At 42.1% G+C, this 23,152-nt stretch overlaps 1 protein-coding gene across 4 annotated transcripts; it reads right to left on the reverse strand.

Moving 5' to 3' along the window:
* Positions 1–2,209: 2,209 nt before the first annotated feature.
* pitx3 (paired-like homeodomain 3) lies at positions 2,210–22,223 on the reverse strand. Of its 4 annotated transcripts, XM_026190716.1 has the most exons (5): positions 19,257–19,532; positions 19,028–19,142; positions 15,526–15,643; positions 11,047–11,252; positions 2,210–3,633 (listed from the first exon to the last, which is right to left on the reverse strand). In XM_026190716.1, exons 3-5 carry the CDS (start codon positions 15,632–15,634, stop codon positions 3,061–3,063), a joined length of 888 nt encoding a protein of 295 aa, XP_026046501.1. In that variant the 5' UTR covers positions 15,635–15,643; positions 19,028–19,142; positions 19,257–19,532; the 3' UTR covers positions 2,210–3,060. The 4 variants fall into 4 exon arrangements, with proteins under 4 accessions (XP_026046501.1, XP_026046499.1, XP_026046502.1 ...); XM_026190714.1 differs by lacking the exons at positions 19,028–19,142; positions 19,257–19,532 and adding an exon at positions 21,917–22,223; XM_026190717.1 differs by lacking the exon at positions 19,028–19,142.
* Positions 22,224–23,152: the final 929 nt, after the last annotated feature.

A 23,152-nucleotide genomic window follows, 5' to 3' on the forward strand; every position in this document is an offset into this window, starting at 1 on the left:
GTTAAAGCAAAACTAGAGAACGGCTGAATCTTCTCTGTTTCTAGCGCTAACTCCTCCCTGTTAGCTTGCTCTTCTCCCCTACTCTCTGAGGTAATTGTTAGAACTTCCTTCGTTCTGTATTTTTTCCAGACCACGCTCTGTGCCCTCTCCTCTCTTTCTGTGGGTCTGAGGAAACATCAGGGACCTATAAACCCTCCGGTGGAGTATTGATTCTTTATTGTGGTGTGGCTGTGAGGAGCACATACTGTGACCGTTTCTCTTCACTCCACAAAACAGGTCTGTGAGGAGGCCACCAGGAGACTCGCTGCAGCTGGATCAGCAGGTTAATTTGAGCGCTCCTTGCTGCTTGTTGTACAATCTGACAGTGCTGCTTTGTCTCTGAGGGTGTGTTTAATACTGCAGCACATGTTTGTGTGTGCACAACACCCTTAATCTACAGCTTAACATTTAGGGTGATATAGTCATTACTGTTCTTTAGATGTGGGTGATTTGGCCTGTTTTTAAATATTCATAATTCTGGTGAATAGAAGTTTATATAGAAGCTTATGCAAATGTGACTCTTCAGCTGTATGAAGAATATTACTGGATTATTAATCATTACAACAAATCTTAAAAAACACTCACACAACAATCAGTATCTGATGAAAGGTCCTGTGATCAGGATCTCCACTGGAGAATGTCTGTTTGATTTTATTATTATAGGATTTAATATTTCATTTTAAAAACAAGCATCTCATTCAGCCTGAGAAGTAAAATAATTCTATTGATTTTGCAGGGCTGTAATGTAATTATGGACATACAGGCCTTAATGAGTTAATTACACCCTCAGCCAATAGGACAGCTGAGAGTCATTGTTTTTGTTTGTGTGATGTTAATCCACCTGCAAGCGTTCACAATATGTGAAATTAGATTTCAAAATATAATATTTTTAATTCTAATTATTGTTATTTTTTCATTTTAAATTTACTGTTTTTCAACAAAGCTGAAATTTTTTTTATTTTGTTTATTTAATTAAGATACAAAAATGACACATATTTATTTGTATTCCTGAAAAGAAATGAAAAATGTGAGTCGTTGAATATTAAGCTTGATTGATTTCTGGCTTCTCAGAGAACTCCAATGTGGCGGGTGTGAAACCAGTTATTTACGTCTTTGACAGATTTCTAAAATATTTTCCTTTTTGTGTTCTTACAGCTGGTCTAATAAATGACATTTGTAATGAAATAGATCTAATTAATATATAGATATGTTTATAATTATAATACATAGAAATAAATCAATAGAGAAACAAAGAACGCGTGCATTAAGTTCAGCCATTGGTAATTCAATAAGTGTTTAAATATGGATAAGAAGAAATATTTGCCCCTCTAACATCTTGTTTTCCAGCCCCACCCTGGTCTCTGAGGCTTGATTTAGCTTAACCGTGAGCTGGTAACAAGCTTCAAACATCCACGATGCTTCACATTAAATCTTCTTCTCCATTGTTCCAAAGCACGCTCATCTGGTAAGTCTTCTGAGTAAAAACTGTCTTAAAAGTGATGGAGAGAAAAGCACTGAAAAGGTAAAAGGCTCCTACTGTAAACGTGTGGCATTTGATTGTTGCTTTTTGTTTATGGCTTCTGACTTTGTGTCACAAAAACATGCTGAAAATTGTGTTAGAAGATCTTAACATATTCATAGAGATTTTTCTTTAAACTCTGTATTTGCCTCACGGTCCATAATCAAAGGAATATTAAGATTTTTGTTTAATTTTTATATAAAATGATTTTTTTAAGTGTCTTCATTTTCTTCATACTCTCCATATTAATTCTGGGAGTTTCACAGTGCTTCAGTGTTAAAACCCACTCGAGATAAAGTCACCCTGTGGTTTAAAGCTGAATGAGTCCGATAAAGGGAACAGCAGTGGAAATGTTGATGCAAACTCCTTGTTTCTGACTTTGCTGGGACACCCTGCTCCTCAAAGCCTTTATATAATACTGGCAGCGTCTCTGTGAATTCTCTCACCGTTACTGGATCTCCTGTGGGCACCACTCACACTGTAGGTCAAACATATCACTGAGCACTATTTCCCATCGAACTCTCTTCCAGCCTGCTACTTGCTGCTGAGGTGAGTCTGTTTCCATCACATCATGCACATTGCTTTGAGAACAGCATGTTTTAGTTCGTGTCACATCTTTGAAATGAGAGAAACAGAGTGATAGATGCTCTCCACGGTTCATAGAATCGGATCCTTTAATTGGTTCATGAATGAGACAAAGCAGGCTACACCAGGAAGAAAGCTCGCTTGTTTTTTGTTTGGTTTTTTGTTATAACAACTGCACTCTTACATACATGTTTACAGTCATGGACTTTCTTTGTATAACACCACACAAATCTATATACTCAATGGCTTTTTATATTTACTTGAAACTTCTTGCTCATTCTGGTGCATGTGTGTGTGTTTGTTTGTTTAAATTCGAGGTTGTGCTCGTATTTCAGGACTAACCTGTCACCTCTCCAAGCCGACCTTTGACCTATGATCCTTCAACGGTCGAGGAATTCACAATAAAGTTCTTAAAGAATGTGCTCATAGAACATCAAACTAGGCCTTTGTATTTGTAGAACATGCTCCTGTCATCCGTACTACATTTGATATATTTTTCACATACAAAACAAACAGAAAAATTCAACTATATACATCTTCCAGTTGTCTTTGCAGCGAAGACTGCAGCTCAAAGGGTTTTGTGGGCCAGCAGCAGTCCAGTTGCAGCATCTTTGTTTTCTTTAGCCTTGGTTTCTACATTTATTCTAATCATGCAGTTCAAAAGAAGGCAAAAATGAAAAGGAACAATAATATTTAAAAATCATTTGAAGCAGTTGGTCAGTTCAGCGACAAAGCGCAGTGGTCCATCTGAACACGTCTATTTGTTGTGTCAGTTGTGGAGATAACTCTTATTGTGTACCATGAACACACAAGCTGGCAGTCTGCTGTGCATCGGCCACGTTACAGATGGAACTAAGGAGATGTGAAGTGGGGTAGCAGTGAGTTTACAGCTGGTTGACTGAGTCAGAGTTTCTAGTTCATACTGGCCGGTCCACAGCATATTGACAGGGGCTCAAGTTGGACACGGGGTTCTGCACTGCTGGATAGGCGAAATTGGTGTGCTGCTTGGCCTTGAGCCGCAGGCTGGCCAGACTGGAGTTACAGGTGTCTCTGTACATGTAGGGACTGGCTGTGGTGGCGTAGGGGCAGGTGGCTGCGGTCACTGCTACCGAGTTGAGTGCTGAGGGACTGTTGAGGTTGTTGAGATTGCCCAGGTTGTTGAGGCTCGTAGCAGGAACTCCAGCTACTGCTGTGGGCACCATGCTAGAGGCCATGTTCATGGAGGGGATGGTGCTTGGTGGGGAGAACATGGGCTGGGATGACAGGGGGCTTACATTCATTGAGTTAAAGAATGGGAAGCTCTTGGCAGAGAGTGGGCTGCTTGCTGCTAGGCTCTTGGTGGCCCAGTTGTTGTAGGAATAACCCGTGTACATGTCATCATAGGGCTGCATGAGTCCATTGAATTGGGCACCGAAGCCATTTTTGCATAACTCTGCCTGCTGGTTCCTCTCGCGCTTTCTCCACTTGGCACGCCGGTTCTTGAACCATACCTAGGACGCACAAAAATAGCTAGTTATATGTTACAGTTCATACAGTGTGTGTATGAACAGGTCAGTGTGAGGCATAAGAACATTGTTTTGGCATCCAAAACGTTCTTTTTTCACAAACACAGCTTGACATGTTCTGAATTCTCTTTTTTGGCTTCACTTTCCTGGTTTAAATCCTTCAGTTACTCGTGAAATCTGCAGCTCCACAGTCAGGTTGCACAGAAACCATCAGACAAACAAGCTCAAGCTCAGACAGTGAATCGTTACAGCTGCCTTCTTTTCAGAAGAAAACCTTACATTTTGTCTGTATTTGTTACATTTTTGGAACATCTATAAAAACATACATATACGTATATGTATTGTAACCCCAAAACACTGTTTTATTCTGTCGTCATTAATAAACCCAGACAATTCCATTAAACACAGGTATACATAACTCATCATAATTAGGACAATACACAATGCTCAGCATCTCCTAACTCACAGATATCACTGTGTGGTCATTCTGGATGTTTGTACATCTGCCAGTTTGGAAGGGAACACTGTGGGAACACTGCGGGAACACTATGGGAACACTGTGGGAACACTGTGGGAACACTGTGGGAACACTATGGGAACACTGTGGGAACACTGTGGGAACACTGCGGGAACACTGTGGGAACACTGTGGGAACACTGTGGGAACACTGTGGGAACACTATGGGAACACTATGTGAACACTGTGGAAACACTGGGAACACTGTGGGAACACTATGGGAACACTGTGGGAACACTATGGGAACACTGTGGGAACACTGTGGGAACACTATGTGAACACTGTGGAAACACTGTGGGAACACTGGGAACACTGTGGGAACACTGTGGGAACACTGGGAACACTATGTGAACACTGTGGGAACACTGGGAACACTATGTGAACACTGTGGAAACACTGTGGGAACACTGGGAACACTGTGGAAACACTGTGGGAACACTGGGAACACTGTGGGAACACTGTGGGAACACTGGGAACACTATGTGAACACTGTGGAAACACTGTGGGAACACTGGGAACACTATGTGAACACTGTGGAAACACTGTGGGAACACTGGGAACACTATGTGAACACTGTGGGAACACTATGTGAACACTGTGGGAACACTGTGGGAACACTGTGGGAACACTATGTGAACACTATGTGAACACTGTGGGAACACTGTGGGAACACTATGTGAACACTGTGGGAACACTGTGGGAACACTATGTGAACACTGTGGGAACACTGTGGAAACACTGTGGGAACACTATGTGAACACTGTGGGAACACTGTGGGAACACTATGTGAACACTGTGGGAACACTGTGGGAACACTATGTGAACACTGTGGGAACACTGTGGAAACACTGTGGGAACACTGTGGGAACACTATGTGAACACTGTGGGAACACTGTGGGAACACTGTGGGAACACTGCGGGAACACTATGGGAACACTGTGGGAACACTGTGGGAACACTGTGGGAACACTATGTGAACACTGTGGAAACACTGGGAACACTGTGGGAACACTATGGGAACACTGTGGGAACACTATGGGAACACTGTGGGAACACTGTGGGAACACTATGTGAACACTGTGGAAACACTGTGGGAACACTGGGAACACTGTGGGAACACTGTGGGAACACTGGGAACACTATGTGAACACTGTGGGAACACTGGGAACACTATGTGAACACTGTGGAAACACTGTGGGAACACTGGGAACACTGTGGGAACACTGTGGGAACACTGGGAACACTATGTGAACACTGTGGGAACACTGGGAACACTATGTGAACACTGTGGAAACACTGTGGGAACACTGGGAACACTGTGGGAACACTGTGGGAACACTGGGAACACTATGTGAACACTGTGGAAACACTGTGGGAACACTGGGAACACTATGTGAACACTGTGGAAACACTGTGGGAACACTGGGAACACTATGTGAACACTGTGGGAACACTATGTGAACACTGTGGGAACACTGTGGGAACACTGTGGGAACACTATGTGAACACTATGTGAACACTGTGGGAACACTGTGGGAACACTATGTGAACACTGTGGGAACACTGTGGGAACACTATGTGAACACTGTGGGAACACTGTGGGAACACTATGTGAACACTGTGGGAACACTGTGGGAACACTGTGGGAACACTATGTGAACACTATGTGAACACTGTGGGAACACTGTGGGAACACTATGTGAACACTGTGGGAACACTGTGGGAACACTATGTGAACACTGTGGGAACACTGTGGGAACACTATGTGAACACTATGTGAACACTGTGGGAACACTGTGGGAACACTGTGGGAACACTATGTGAACACTGTGGGAACACTGTGGGAACACTATGTGAACACTATGTGAACACTGTGGGAACACTATGTGAACACTATGTGAACACTGTGGGAACACTGTGGGAACACTATGTGAACACTATGTGAACACTGTGGGAACACTGTGGGAACACTATGTGAACACTGTGGAAACACTATGTGAACACTGTGGGAACACTGTGGGAACACTGTGGGAACACTATGTGAACACTATGTGAACACTGTGGGAACACTGTGGGAACACTGTGGGAACACTATACCTGACAATTCTGCACTGGGCTCAGAATCGTAGTTTGTATAATCATACAAATATAAGTTCATATATATTTTATTTTGAGATTTTTCAAACATTGTTACAACTCCAGCATGTAAGCTTTCTCAGTGCTGCACAGCATGCTCATATTTCCATAACATATTTTGGTTTAAAGAACAGCATGAAGGCTATATCTCACTAAAAAGAATAGTTTCAGAAATATCTGGCAATTTGTGTCATTATAAACGTGGTTATGGTGATTATGGCCCCAACAGTGCTCGCTGGCACCTTCAGTCCTTTCTTCTTTAACCAACGCCATCAGTATGTTTTGCAGCAGTGAGGCTGCAGAGGTCTTGAGATCATGAGATGTTCCTTGTGTGACACCTTTTATATGTGTTGTTGTATCACATTTACAAATATATTTACTTAGAAAACTGGTAACATTTTAATACTTATTTTAGCTGCTACATCAAATTAAGACTAGCTCTAATTAAAAAACTTTTATTCTTTTTGTTTTTTATTGTTTTGTGGAAGTTACATGAAAGTTCATTTGCAATGACAGAGCCAACAGGTAATGTTGAGGGTAGAAAAGGTTAAACTGTAGAGAAACACACAGCATGAAATGCCACAGACAGGAAGATGTAATTTATCTGAAAGTTGACGTCTAACAGTTTCACTCATAATTTTATTTCAATAACAAAGACAAAAGCGAAGGACCAAGAAAGTTAGAAACTGTCTCTTAACCATAACTCTCTGTCAAATACTCAGTAATATTGTGTGCGCACGAACCCACAGTCTCTGAAATACGTGATGATCACAGACAGTAAGTGTACTGTCAAACAGTCATATTAGGAAAGGCTTATTAAAACTCATAATTCACTTATTTGAATTGCGAAATCTCAATGAAAGAAATGTCAGGGAAGGGCAAGCGTCACATTGGTGCTTTTATGGCCCTATATTTGGAGGATATATATCGGATTAAAGCTTTAGTGGAAAATTCAAATCTAGGGTTTTTCAAAATGAGAGGAGTTCTTCTGTAGCTACATTTCTGGACAAACTTTGCAGAACAATGGTGTTTGACACACTCCACCATCCATATAAATACTTGGTGTAATATCTGATTCACTCTGATTGACATGTAAACGCTATTTCACATCCCCGTTTCTTTCATTAAGCAACACTAAACTGTGAGCTCGAGTTTCCTCGGCTGAACCGGAGAAAATTGTGCATATATTTCTGATATCATGCACAGATGACTGTGACGCTCCACTCAGCCACTTCTCTGTCACATCTCCAAGCTAGAGAAAATACCACTGCCAGATCAGTAATGTGCTTCAGTGCTCTTATTTTATACTCTTTACACTGGCTTCCTGCAGATTTTAGAAGTCATTTTTAAATTATTTTACATATATATAAATATATATTTTAATTCCCGTCTCGCCCCTGCGGGCGGTCTACCCTTGAAGCTCGGGGTGACGGAGCTTTTCAGCACAAAGACTTTGTTCAGCTGACTCTATGGACTCAAAGTCCTTACAAACATTTTTGTTTCTTTATTCTGTTTTGTTTGAATTTATTTTTTTCTGTATTTTTCCTTGTTTTGTTTTTTTTATCTTATTAACTGTATTTCCTATGAGTTCATTGTCATTATTCCTGTCGTTTTCATTTGTGATGCACAGCGCTTTGTGACTACATGTCTGTGAAAAACACTTTATATTTGCTTCCTGGTGATCTGTTCAGAACCACATGTCTGTCATATTCACGTTTTCTGCTGCTTTAATCCTCCTGAACCTCTGTGTTGGTGCATGCTGTGCATCACCCGATCCTACAGTAACAGAGAAGTGTCAGGACAAGCTTGTGAGAGTCGTCTGCAATGCTGTTTGAAGGTTTCTGAGAGAGGTTTTTTTCACTTTTATGCGTCTTTTGCTGAAATAAATACACAAATCCAACGATCCCTCTGAAACCACAGTGAGACACATTTGATGAGATGGACTGGTTACCGTACTCCACTTTGTTACTTTTTGTCTGTGCCTGAAAAATAGTCACCACAGAAACTCTGACCCAGTTTCGTCTGTTGACACATCTACCAGTGCAGAGACTGGGCCCGTCTTTAGTGCGTCACCTGACTGACCCGAGCTGTCAGAAAGCCAAACCTACCAAACAATAATCAGGTTTCACAGCAACCCGCTCAACAACTGCCAGCTTTAGTTTACAGGTTTAGCAAACCCAGAGCACTCCTGACTGTTGGGAGCTGTTTATTCAATTTAGTCTCATCTTTAGAGTAAGAGACCAAACGTGCTGACCTCTGAGACCTCGACTCTATTAAGCCACACAAGCAGGTTAAAAGCTTCATTTATCTGTTAGGTTTTAACTCTCCTTAGACCAGGAATCAACAATGTTTGCAATAGATTTAAGGCGAGTACTGGCATGTAGCACTTTACATCATCATTACATCTAATACTTTGGATGTCTTTACAAAATGTGCTGCCATCCACCAACATTCACTGAGTTGTACAAACGTTTCTCATCCAGCATCATTATCAGCACTGATTTACCGCACGCCCCGACTAAAGTCCCACTTACCTGCCGCTGAATATGCCACCGACAGTCAATTTAAATCTCCTGCACTGAAACCAACCTTGGATTTGTCAGAGTCTCTGAACATTTGATTATAATTTTTAATTTAAGACTGACACAAAGCCATGACAAGAACATGAAAGTGTAAGGCCGGCCACGCCCTGATGCGGAGTGTATTTCATGGGGTGTATTTCACATTTCAAATCCAAAAATATGACTCTGCTAATCTGCTGATGTCAGCGTTCAGTTCAACATACAGTCAGTGTAGATCACGCTGATCCAAAATGAAATGAAAACCAATAATGCATCACGTAGAAGTTCTTTATGATCAGTTCGCTCTTTACCCAAGAATCCGTCTTATCAACAGTGGGGTGATCTGTGCCACGCCCTGTTTCTACGAAACCATAGAGGAAGTGGGTCATGTGACCGCACATTTTTAAAGAGTCAACCATTTTCCTCATCCTGCAGAGAGGAGAGCCTCATTGCACAAGAATGAAGCACATAGAAGTTCTAAAACTTACTTTGAAAGGCAACAAAATCAAACTTTTGTTTTGTGTGAACATTTACAGATGAAATGTTTTAGCGCTCTGTAAGCTGCACTATGAGTAACTCAAACAAGTCCAGACTCTTTTTTTCTTTCCGGGCTCCTTAGACTGTGATGACTGAGAACCTTCACAGACATATTTAAACTAACTGTGATTGCTACGGTGAACTTTGCACACAAAACCAGATCCTACAACTACACTGGATGGTTACCGCACACCGGGGGCAGGTTGTGCCACAAAACCACTTTGTTTCGGATCCACAGTGATTGTTCCCACACGCACAACATCCTGAATACATGTTTTAGTTGGAAACATGACTGTCATTGCCTCGCTTTAAAGTCACTTTAAGTAAAAACTGGCACAGCACAGCCAGCTTTGATGTTTAACAATAGCTCCCTGACAAATCACACGAATCACACTGACAGATGAAATCTTTGGAACATGGAGGAATCTGCTTCAACGGTCCGCATCGAGAGTTTTTAGATTCCACCGATGGACGTTAGGAACGACACGATGTGCGCTCTATTGTCCTTTCCAAATATCAGCCGAGCGTGCGTGCTATGTGACCTTTCCTACAGCCAACATTAATTTGATCCATTACTTGTCAGGCAGGCCAGCGATTGTATTGTCATCCATCACAATGTGTGTCCTCCTGCTTCATATAGCTACAATGACCAAACCAGTGGGTGTGGCCACGTCCTAACATTTAGGTTTATTGTCCAAACTCACGCTTTGGTGAAGGGAACAAAATGTTTTACCCAGCTAATTACATGGAGTCACATCCATGGGGGCAGATTTGTTAATGACATATTTCAACATTGAATAGCACGGTGCACACAGAAGACTGACGTATCCCGTTCTTGAGTTGTGCTAAAATCATGAATTCTGCCCCAGCTTTACAGATGAACATAAATTTTAAAGATTACAATCAGTATTACAGAGTAAAGTGTTTTCCTGAGCAGATGAAGATCCGACAGGATTAAACCCCCCAGATTGCAAAGACACTTTTCTGCCTTTGAATTTTTGGAGGTGCACAAAGTGAGAGAGATATTTCTGATGTGGTCCTTTCAGCTCGTGCTGTGTGCACACAAACCTTCCCACCTGCAGCCAATCAGAAGAAAGTTGGTTCAAACTCTGAAGAGCCAACAAAGCTAAAAAGGCTCGTTTCACTTGATGAAATTAGAATAAGAATAATTCCACCCTGAAGTAAAAGCAGAGTAATATGTCAGAGTCCATTTGTCACTATTGTTTATGAACAGTAGCCCATCACAGACTCATCTGTGGGACTGGCTCATAGACTTGCTGGACAACAACATGTTGTGAGGAGACGTCTGCATCTTATTTGCCTGAGCTCTGCACTCTGCCTTCTCCTGTGCAGGCTGACGCCATTCAAATTAAGGAGATCACGATTTTTCACGCAGTGCTGCAGTCACTGTGAACGCACACTTAGAAGTAGCAGGTTTAACTTTGCCAAGCTTGACAATGGCACTAAAGTTGTGGTTTGCAGAGGTCACAGTTAATAAGTTTGCACACTTGGGGGACACAGTCAAAGGCCACCAAACGTTAATGCAGGGAAATGCTTGGAAACATGTTGTGCAGCCTTGTCACCTATACTGGAACAAAATACAGTCAGGGCTTCCCTCTCCCCACCATGACAGCACTCATGTACCCACCCTGACCCGAGCCTCGGTGAGGTTGGTCCATACTGCAATCTCCTCTCTGGTGCTCATGTCAGGGTAGCGGTTCCTCTGAAAGGTGGCCTCCAGTTCCTGCAGCTGCTGGCTAGTGAAGTGTGTTCTCTGCCGCCGCTGCTTCTTCTTCAGAGAGCCGTCCTCGGCGCTGGACTCGTCCAGCTGGTTCTGCTGGGATTTCTCTGTGTCTACAGACACACAGGGTATAACACATTGCATGAGACACAAGGAGGAAGTGACAGCAACGACTCTATAGACTATCAAACGGCTGGTCGTGAAGGTTCATACATGACTGTACAGTAATGATTAGAATTAAACATACCCGTTTTTTAAAAGGAAGAAACATGCATATAACTGCATGTTGCCGTGGCTGACGATGCAAATCAGCTCACAGTCATAACTGTACTCTACTCAAGACCACATGAAAGCAGCTGTGGACACAGTGACTCAGATTTCTGTCATATGTTCGCTGTAAGTAATAAAGGCCAATAAAACTGATCAGCATTAATCAACAAATCCATAAGAAGTCATTTAACACCAACTACACCTGCTGTACATCACTGTAATCAGCACCACACCTACAAGGAGGAACTCGTTTCTCAAATAACAGAAATGTGTAAATATGTATAAAACATTTATTGACTGTAACCTTTAAGTAAAATACATGAAAACAAGAGTGTTTGCTGGTTTCTCAGTTCATTCAGCATCTATGCTTTTCTGACTCGTACTCAGGAAGTTAACAAATGGTTTTCATTTTATACCCACAGTCATCTCATTTATAACTGGTAAATGGTGGTCACATGGTACCTTTCAAGTAAAGGTCATCCAGTCATACATACAGTCATGTCCCTCCTACATCCATGTCTAAGTACTCTCTAATACTCAAACACTGAGTGAGAGGCTACAGGAGGAGTCAGGCTTCAAGCACCCATCTGACTGGACCCATTTAACCATTATACCAGTGCAAACAGATCCAGTTTTGTTATGCAGTAAAGTTAACATGTGCAAATTAACGTGCAAATTTTAAATTTGTATAAATTAGGAAACAAAGTGGTTTTATGTAGATAAATCTGAAGTGTTTTCACTTTAAGTAATGTCACAAAACGAACATGCAAGCTAACGTCCGAGTAACACAGAAACAGACTTTAACATCAGTGATATTTGTTATAGTCATATTGTGTGTTAAATAGTTGGCAGAAGCAGTGTTAATGTTTTTATTTGTTGTTGTTTTCTTTTTTGTGATATTTACAAACTGCTCTTCCTGTTGCCCCGGATCATAAAAATAAAGTGTTTCTCTGGAAGTGTGCGTGAACATAAGGAGTGCCGCGGCCCGGCTCTGTTCGGACTTGTATTCCTGACATTCAGAGTCCGTTCCACGTTGTGATTACAGAGGCCATCCTTGCCTGTGCTTCTGTTATCATACTTCCACGTCTTACTTTGTGTTTGGTTAAGTGCTCTCGGGGTTCCCTTGCTCCTGTGTCACTTCTCTTGTATTTAGTCTGTTCACGTGTATCCGTCTCCAGAAGTCTGTTTGTTTACCTTTTTGTCCATGCCGAGCTCGTGCGTTTCCTGTTTTATTTTGATAGTCCCTGTTTCCATGTGTGTCACACTGGGCTTTGGCTTTCTTGGCTCATTAGTGGATTGTGTCCCCCAGGTGTTTTCTCTGAGCCCTTACCTTTCCTCTGTTCCTTGTCGTGTCCTTACACCCAGGCTGTGCTGTGTGTGCTTCTGTTCTTACTGTTCCCAGTTCGGTTTATGCCTGAGTTTTGGGTTTCCTGCATCCTAAAGCTTCAGCAGTACAGCTGCTGTTTCAGGGTTGCTGCTGGGTTGTCGCACAGCAACCACGCATCACTTCCATGACCATCTCTGCATTTGAACTTGTGTATTTTTGATGCGCTTCCAGCATCCATTAATAATCATTAAGAAAAGATTGAGAGTGAAAAACCACAGGAAATGTACTTTATTATTTTATAAACATGTCCTACTTGTTTGAATATAGACACCAGAAAAACTGAACGCTCAGGTTCTTTTCTGGGAAATCATCCGAATGCCGTAGGACAGTGATTTCCCAAAATGGTGATTTTGCTGGCTTCGGAGAGAGCTAGAGACACTGGAAACATTTTTCTGACACCTTTCATGCTGGATGGCTCCGGCACTATCCAGACCAGCTGAAACTGACTGGATAATAATGTGAGAGAATCATCAGATGGTATCGCTCTGTCCCAGAACGTAACATCGTGTTGCCTGCAGGGAATGCCTGCAAACAGTGCATTATGGTCAGAGATGTGCAGGAGAACAGAGTGATTGCATTTCGCCCCCAGTGCAGTGTTTAAGGGACTGCATGTTATGTCTGCCAGGCCTCCTCTCTGACAGATCTGACTCCTGCAATTTGAGGACCTCACAGAAAGAAGTGAAATTAGTTGGCCAGTTAATCCTGTGGATCAGGCTTTTGTGACGAGGGCAGGTTGGGCTCTGTTTGGTGAGGGCTTAGCTCTCTGGGAGCAGTTCAAAATGATCAGCAGGGTTTAAAAGCAGGCTCCAAGGGACCACCGACCAAATGAATAAGCTGAAGCTGCTATCTGGCAGTAAACTGACACTGGGTAAGCTGTCACTTAAGGCCAGAATCTATAACACAATACGGACGAAAGGGCAGCGACTTTTAGAGTAATGCAGCGACGGACAATAGGAGCAATCGGACTGATAATGTGCCGACATGACAAAGTCCTTCCAGGTCAGCCTCTCTGAGATTTTAATACGGAAAACAACTTCAAGAAGCTTTTAACCAAATTACTTTTCAACAGCTGGGAAAAAAAACAAAGTGCAAGATGCATTCACAGAAAGAAGAAAAAGACATGAGCTGCTAAACGTAGACGAGTCCAGATCCCAGCTTTCAGAAGCCAGTCAGGTTTTACAGGAGTGGAGCCTTTTATCCAGAGAGAAAGCGTCCAGTAGCACCGCACACTCGTTCAGTTACGCCTGCAGCATAGGCGTCAGCTCGGTGTGGTGAGGTGTGGCAACCTATTCTCCAGAATAACAGAGCTTAAGGTTGTATGTTTTGTTCATGATCACGTGAACATTAAACTGAAAGTAACACACACACGCATATATATAAAATAGCCTGTGTGTGTGTGTGTGTGTGTGTGTGTGTGTGTGTGTGTGTGTGTGTGTGTGTGTGTGTGTGTGTGTGTGTGTGTGTGTGTGTGTTTGGTAAATGGAAGTTATGACATGTTTTATTGCAAAAGACAATTTCTTTAAACCAGACTTTAATGTTATTATTATTATAATTATTATTATTAGTCTTTTATTTATCCAGGTAAAAAATCTCATTGAGATTAAAATCTCATTTCCATGAGTGACCTGGCATCAATGTATTCATTGTTTATGAAGTAGAGTTATTTTGGGTTTTGATTGTGGAGTAAAGGCTTGTAATTCATAAATTGTGTGATTTAGATTTTGAACTTTAAACACTGAGTTTTACCTTCAAACTAAAAGCTTTCTTTGATTTATTATTATAATAATAAGCAGTTTTAACTGGATGAGAAATGTGACAGAAGCAGGAGAACAAAAGGCGACAGCAGGTGCTGCGGAGGGAGCGCCGTATTTCTCTTTAGAATAGCGCGTGTTTGACAGTTTGTTAGTGCCACGGATCTCGTGGCGGAGTGGAGCCATTAGATTGGGTTACACACACATAAACACACAGCCTCACGGCACTGACACGGACTGGCAGACGGGTGTCTGGGTTCAGATCAGACCTTAGAGAGCGGAGACGATGATTCTTATGTACGACCGGTCACGTCACGCAAGTCTGTGAAACGTATAAAAATTTCAGTGGGTTAATTTTAGCGAAGATGAGTGGCAGCTTCATCAAACACAGTTTGTTTCTCTGTAAGAACGGAACTGAAGCCGCCGCCTCTCGGTGTCCGTCCGTCTCACGGTCACGTAGAAATTGGCGGAAGAGTTGACGGGAAGCTGTTCTTCGTCGCTTTGGTGATTAAACACAGAAATGTGGCGACGGCCGCAACTTTTCCAGTTTTCTCGCTTGTAAAGAGCGCGCGATCCTGGCGCCGGTCCGGTGCGCGTCCACGGCGAGAATTACGTTTGATTGTTCGGCGGTTCATTTTCATATTCAAAGTCGGATTGAGCGACGTTTGATTAGAGCTTATCATCGGCCTGAGTTTGGGCCTAGAGAGTCTGCGCCGACACAAATCACCCGCAAATGAAAAAGGCTCAGAATGTAATTCCACTCGCAGCGCAACACTCCGAGCCTTTCTTCACTTCTGTAATGACATTACACTCGAGGTCAGCAGACACAACAGCCCGCAGAAAAAGCAGAAAACCACCAGGTTCTTTTCCAGTCATCTTCACGGAAATATCATCTCGCTGTTAGAGTAAACTAATAAACCATTTAGTCGTACATTTGCGCAGTGCATCAGTCATGTGTCAGACAGAGATCAGACTGACCGCTCTGGTCCAGGCCTTTACATCCCGGGTCATGCTGCGGGGTCCCGGAGTCTGAGAGCGACAGCGCCGGGCTGCGGGGATCACCGTCCGTCAGAAGGTTAAAATCCATAACCAGGCTCTGCACACAGACACACACGGAGCGAAAGACACGGTCAGAACACTTTTCACCACCTGCAGTCAGCATAAAGAAAGAAACAGCGGCCTAAAGGTCAGCGACCACAATTATCATCTGATAAATCTACAATTCTACCAACAGAAAGACGATTTTACCTTTTTAAATATTTCATTTCCAAGAACATTTTCATCATTTTGTAATATTGTTACTTTATTGTTTGCAGTGTTGATTTCAGATGATTATCCTTCTTTAATATTGTCTTACTGCAGGGACAGTCGTGACTCCGTTCAAACATTTATCCATGTTTTCTCCAGTTTTATATTTATGACTCATGTCCAGCTGCCATAATCCATACAGAGCTGATAAAATACTGATGTTACCAACATCATGTGTTGTGCACAACTCCTTTCTTTAATGTAAAAAGGAAGGGACTGAGTTTTCATAATCGTGAAAAATTCAAAAATATTATCAAATACTCTGACTTGAAGTGCATCAAATCAAACACACAGTGTGGTTCATCATGTGCATACAATCATCTTTGCATCTGAGGATCACCTGACGTCTTTGTATCACCCTCTGAATCACAGTGTTTCATGTGGGTCTGTGTGTATTTGTTGTACTTGTCGATACATGCTCTCTTCTCTCTCCAAGCTTTCCTTTCACACTCGGTTGTGGTTATGATTATGATCCCCTGTATAGAAGGCTGACACAAGCAGCTATAAGTAGACCTGCCTTGAATTGGCTCTATTTTGGGATACACAGGGAGCGCTGTAGAGGTCTGGCTGTAAAACACACTATGACATTTCCAAGACAAACTTAAGACAGTGAGGTCAAAGTGTCGGTCACTGTTTTATTAATCTGAAAGCAGCTGATTTTGAAAATGCAGTTATAGAAAACGATGGGATGATTTGTGGCTTTGAGGTGAAAATAGGATTTGGTTTAATCACAAAATGCTGGTTCAGAAATGAAGCCAGTAGAAACGGTCCTGAAGCGAGCGGATCAGTGCAGGCTCATCGATGTTACTGTCAGCTGCAAAGTGCTGGACTCAATCAAATCAAAGAAAAGGGAATCAAAGGGATAAAGACCCACCCTAAACTCAGCACGGTGCCAATGTTTACTCGTCTTTTTGATTGACTTTGCATTTTCCACGTTCGGTTAGTGAGTGAAAATTCAGAGCAGGTCTTGAGGCTACTGTCAGCGAATCCATGTCATCAGAGGTTTAAAAAGATGATACGGCTGCTCCCCGTTTGATGTTGCCAGTGTCTGTGTGTAGTTAACGTTGTGGTTACAAGCTTTATACTTAGAAGCAGCACATTTAGATTTCCAGGCGAACGGGTATTTGTGACCCCCACCTCTCCTCAGCCCCTCCATCACGAATGTGTTTCCCTGTCCTCTGTTTGCCACTATGCCAGGCCTGACATTCTGCTAGAGTTAAATCAGAGGGCTCGGACTGCGGTGTTGCATCAAAGACCACCATCCCACTGCTAACATGGATTAAACACTATCCCCTGTTTTATGGTAGGAATTCATTAAAAGCAATGGCCTGAAAAGAAGTTTGAGAAAAGGGCTCAAAGTTGTTCTGACCTTTTTGTCAAAATGAAATGGTTATCCTGACCGGACTGGTCTCTTCCAGGAGGACCGTGCCTCCATCCATATGATGTGATGGCTCACTTAATGCTTAATGCAGATGAAAATGATCTGAATCGCGTGTTATGGTCATTACAGTCGCTCCATCTGGAGTCAGTTAAACACCTACAGGAGATTTTAGACCAGCTTGGCAGACATTACGCTCTACTATCAAACACTAAACGAGCAAGATGAAGTTCCAGCTCCCAGGAGAGCTTCATCTTTACAATAAGGAGCACTGAAGAAATCTGGGTGTGTGTGGTGGCTCAACATGTAGCAATGGTTTTCTTTTAATTTGTCACTCATCTATACTCTACTCTTGAAATATGGGAGGTAGAACCAGTGACCACATGGAGTTTTTCTTGTTTTGTCTTTATTCTGTTGTTCTAATCCGTTTCTCTTGGCAGAAATGCCCTAAAGAGTCTATGCAAATATTTGTAGCTCCATGCAAAACACACCTAAAGACTCCTACAGAGAGGACATAAAGTCCTAATATTTAGAGGTCAGCTTAATAAGACAAAATCAAGTAAGAATACTAAATGTAATCCCAGAAAGAACCACACAACGCCAAACTCAGCCTGACAAATGCAAATGTCCTCCACTAACGTTCACAGAACAAATGCTGTTTGGCACAACAACACACAAAAACATACAACTGCATTTTCTTCCTGCTCCCTCTTCACATCGTGTCAGCGGGTGTGATGCTGCGCTGAGGCCAACCTACATGTTGTGATGAAAGGTGTGCGACATGTGCCACATCTGAATCAACGTTTTCTTCCACTTCTGTTTCTCAGCCTTTAAAAAGCACGTTCGTGTGATCACCACCAACATTTGCTACACTTCAGAGAAAAAAGACTTGAGTCTCTTTTTTTTATTGAGCATCCGTGACAATGGTGACAACATTTCACAACAGACGGGAAAATGAGCACTGCGTGGAAGCTACAGCTGGATCCCGGGGGTGGGGGGCGAGACCTCAGTGCTTTGGATTAATGACTCTGACATGGACGGTGGGTTAAAAAGATCAGTTACTGTTTTATTTTCCAACTTTTCTTTAACGGGATGACTTAACAACGACAAACACACACTTTTACATTCAAGGCCCATCTATAGGCTTCACTGTAAAAGTCAAACAAAAGCAGCAAAAACTGCAACAAGATATGAATTCAGGCAATCAGCTTATATGATAATGAACTCTTTTCATTTGAAAAGCAGACCATCAATGGATGTTTACCTTTGCGCTGGATTGTTGTTGAGCCACTTCTCTGTTTTAAAGCTAACAGCCCTCCACAGACGCCACTTAAACGGCGATGGACTCGACAGAGCAACAGCCGCCCAGGTTTAGTATCAGCAAGGTCCGGTATTTTGGCCAGAAATGACAGTGAGCTAGTTTGGGGCACTATATCCGCCGTGGCAGTGATGGATGGACGCGGGGCCTGCTGTCAATGTGGTGCTGAGAGGCCCGAGAGGCCGGCTGGCTCGGCAGTGAGGGCGAGTGCGGGTGATGCAAGCCAGTCATTTTGTCCAAAACAACGTGCCACAGCCCCACCCACCAGCACTCACACACACTTTCTCATGAAGGGCTCGATTATATTTGTAAAATCAAAAGCCCTCATCCTCCCTCCCTGCTCAGTATGTCCAACAAACTATCACCGAGCTAACGAGCAGGCCGGGCCTCAGCAGCTGACAGTGTGACTAATCACTGACCGCACAGCCTCCCGTGACCGAACCACTGAGCTGAGCAGACTTTTTCACGGATCTTACCTCTGCTTTCTAACACAGACCGCGGCTCTTTCCTGGAGCACACTCGAACCTCTACCTCAGCTTTGAAACAAAGCCTAAAACACGGGTAATCTGGAGGAGGCGGGCGGGGGTCCTGCTAGGAAGTAAACGCAAATCAACAGTTTGCATGAGCAGAAGCGCTTTGCATGAGTAGCAGCCTGGTGAAATCGAGCTCAAAGCATATATCTGCTGACGATAATACAATAAATACTTGTGAAAAAGTGGAATCCTCTCATTTCTGCAGTTCTGGCGGTCCATCTGGCAGTGCGCGCGGCGGCGTGCTTGCATTTCCACGGACAGCAGGCATTAGCCCGGGAATTATTCATAAACGCGTTGAGAATTAATTCCTGGGATTAAGAGTTGATTAAGATGTGTGTCACTTTGCTGTCTGAGAACTTATTAAGGGCCTCCTCCTCCTAAGAGGCGGCAGATGGAATTTCGGTCCAATGTTTGTAGATGTTAATTTCTGCCCTCCTATAACAGCCATTTGCATATGATTGAGGGAGCGAGGCCGATGAAGTCCTGCAGCAGAATCACGGAGGAATAATTGGTTGGGCGAGCCAATAGAAGCTCTCGACAGTGATCAGTACAGAGCGTTTCCACATCAAGAATTTATTAGGCCCGATAAAAAATGCATTTCACCCATTCAGCTCAGTCTGCGAAGCAACTTTAGTTAACAGAAATTCAGACCTGCAGGGGAATACTAAACACTCGCGATTTTATTCACAGACGGCCGGGTTAAGTCCCGCGCGTGAATCTGGGTCCATTTATAACTAAAGGTTGTGTTTGAACAGTGTGCGATCTGCTTCTTATTATTAGATGGAGCACAAATGACAGTCAACTCCAAGTCTGTATTATTATTATTATTATTATTATTATTATTATTATTGTTATTATTAGTATTATTAGTATTAGTATTATTGTTGTTATTATTATTGTTATTATTAGTAGTAGTAGTATTAGTATTATTATTGTTGTTGTTGTTGTTGTTGTTGTTATTGTTGTTGTTGTTGTTATTGTTATTATTACTTCGACAGATCACAAAAGTAATGTAAACATGTTGATAAGTCATTGTGCTGGAACCTTGGCCTCTCAGCGGAGCACCTCGGCCCTCGGCTGGGTGTAAAATATTTCCATTGTGCCCTGAGGCCAAACGTGAACTTCGATTAAACAAATTCAAGTAAGTATTTTCATATGTCCGGATCTGAAAACATATGCAAAAAAGGCTATAAAGTACAGGCCTGCAGGGGCAACGCTAAGATGGTGTTACCGGCCGTAATTGTGTGGGGATTTGAGTGTCTAGGTGCTCCTCCGGGTATGTTACGATTTGGCGTTGGTAATGTGTTGTTTTTGCGTGACTGTTATGTGTTTCCTACTTTACTTTGAAAGTCTGTGTCATCTTAGTGTGTTCAGTTTACGTTTCCTTGTCTCGTTAGTTCTAATTTGCCCCGGCTGTGTTTCCCTCCTGTGGTCCATTCCCTGATTGCTCCTTCTATGTATTTAAGCCCTGTGTTTCTGTATGTCATGGTCGCGATCTCCCCCGTGTTGTAAATAGTTTGGTGTGTTTGTTGTAAATAAATAGTCTGTTGTAAATAGTTGTGAATGGGTTTGTTAATATTTTCGTTTGAGACACCTTCTTTTTGGGATTTTGGTGGTGAGCTTTAGTGGGGGTTTTTGTGTGTGTTTTCTTTCTTTATTTTTACTTTTTTCGTGTTGCACTCCGGTTGCCAGATGGTCATTTATAAATTTAAAAAAGAACAATCGCTTTGATTTTCATGTTTATAATGATAACAACAACAACAATAATAATAATAACAATAAAAATAATAATATGAGCAGCGCGAGCTTCTGAGTTTATAGTGATCGAACATTTTGATCTGTTTATTCTGTAGTGACAGTTTCACGCTCTTTCCCTTTTTTATTATTTTAAAGGAATTAAACAAAATTATTTTGTGGAATAATAATAATAATAATAATAATAATAATAATAATAATAATAATATAAACAGCGCGAGCTTATAGTGATCGAACATTTTGATCTGTTTATTCTGTAGTGACAGTTTCACGCTCTTTCCCTTTTTTGTTATTTTAAAGGAATGAAACAAAATTATTTTGTGGAACAATAATAATAATAACAATAATAATAATAGCATTATTATTATTGTTGTTGTTGCTGCTGTTTCCTTGAAGATTCCCTTCAGTGTGATTATACAGAGTGAAGCTTGTGAGTATCCGCGCGCGTGTATGTCTGCGGGTTCGTGGGGTTTCCTCGGGCCTCTGCAGCCTCCCATCAGTTTTCCTCACATTCACAAATGTTTTTCACATTTTCAAATATTGTCACGCCGTCGTTTGAACTCGTTTCGAGATGATCATCTTTCTGGTTATTACAAAAATAGAGGTAAAAGAAAAACAGGCCTCGAACACCTACCCACGGAGAAGCGCTGCAGCAAACAGCACCGCTCTCTTGTACCAAGTGCGAATTGTCGGATTTACTCGAAGCACGTCACGCCGGCCGTGTATAAAGTTAACATTCACTGTGATTTAACTGAAGCATCAAACGGTCGCTTTTCATCAGCACAGTGATCTGCTCGTGAGGAACGCAGACGGGATTTTATTTGCGTTCCAAGCGCTATTCACGGTTTATTCTTCTGACTCTGTCCAAGAACAAACAACGTGTGTATTTTGGAAAAGTGCAAATCGTCCCACAGAAGAACGTTAACGAAGCCTCTCAATTTTTACTTTGGTCGTCTTGCGAACTTTAATGCACAGGAAAAAAAATCTACTTGGATTTCAAACACACCAAGAAAAGCTGAAAAATAAAAAGACAAAATTACTGAAGGGGCGCGGGGAAAGTTGGGCAGTTTCACTTACATGGAATCCCAGGCTAGTTAAATTAATCCGTGGAAAGGGCAAAGAGCTCTGCTGCAGGCTGATGGCTGTCCTGGCGTCAGGTCTGCTGGTGACATGGACAAAAACTTCCCCGGGTGCGTCCAAACCTCAGAAGAATGTGTCTGCCGTCACTCTCTGTCTTCCTCCTCTTCTTCTATCCTCGGTACTGTCAGACATGAAGGCTGTGGACGAGTGAGACTTGATCCCACACAGAGTATAGGGAAGAGGCGGGAGGGGGTGCGGGGATGGGAGGGGTTGATCTGGTGCTAAGTATTGTGTGCGACAGGTCCACTGCAGAGAGGAGAGGCGAACCCCCCCCACACACACACACTCAGACACACTGATGTGCAAACACACGCAAACACTGAACTCCCATTGGCTCTGTCTACAAACACCCTCCATCTCTTCCTGACTGCACAACTCTGGTTATTATTTACCTGCACATTGTTTGTAGGGAACAGCTGCACTTATAGCTTTAAAATTCAACCAGAAAAATGAACAATAGTTTAGTTTAAATTGAATTTAATCATTTTCAGTTTAGTTTACACTGAAGTTTCTTTGACACAGAAATACATAGATCTGTCACATAAGCTCGAATATTTACTTGAATAGAAAAGAAATGCATCTGTGCTTCCTGTGGAAGATTTCACTTCACCGGCACGTTTTAAAAGAAGTCTTGTCCACGCTCGGAAGTATTTCTGAGCGTCTCTGAGAGCAGCGCTCACAATGACAACACTCAAACGCAGCTCTACATGTGGCGTAATTTAACATATTTAACCACGTGTTCAGTGAACCTGGAATTCTGTGACTAATGCAGCTGATACCAATCAACGGATTCACTGGACTTTTAAAGAGGAAGCACCACTATAGAGAAATGATTTTCATAAACATCAACAACAACAAAAATCAACAATCTGTTATTAGCCTCCAGAATGGCCACTATCAAAACAACAAGAACAAACCTACTGAATATTCTGGTAGCTGAAATAATGGAATTTACCATCATGTACAAATACTGAAATTTTTCATAATTAAAATACAGAAAAAAATGTGTTTCCAGGAAGGCAAATTAAGTTTTAATGCAATTCTATCAACTTTAAACTCCATCAAGTCTTTTGTATTTTTATTGATTATTTTAATATTAAATTAAATGTATTTGCATGTTTACATGCTTACACAAATTGAAATACAATTAATAGTTTAAAATGTGAAAAAAGT

Source organism: Astatotilapia calliptera, chromosome 13, assembly GCF_900246225.1.
Source record: "Astatotilapia calliptera chromosome 13, fAstCal1.2, whole genome shotgun sequence".
NCBI classification, from domain to species: Eukaryota; Metazoa; Chordata; class Actinopteri; order Cichliformes; family Cichlidae; genus Astatotilapia; species Astatotilapia calliptera.

What these genes read in the sequence shown, in the direction of transcription:
- pitx3 (XM_026190714.1), bottom strand. Translation starts at nt 15,634, where the DNA reads ATGGATTTTAACCTTCTGACGGACGGTGATCCCCGCAGCCCGGCGCTG. An exon ending in TAAAGGCCTGGACCAGAGCG is followed by an intron (nt 11,253 to 15,525) that starts GTCAGTCTGATC and finishes GTGTGTCTGTAG; the next exon opens with ACACAGAGAAATCCCAGCAG. An exon ending in TCACCGAGGCTCGGGTCAGG is followed by an intron (nt 3,634 to 11,046) that starts GTGGGTACATGA and finishes TGTGCGTCCTAG; the next exon opens with GTATGGTTCAAGAACCGGCG.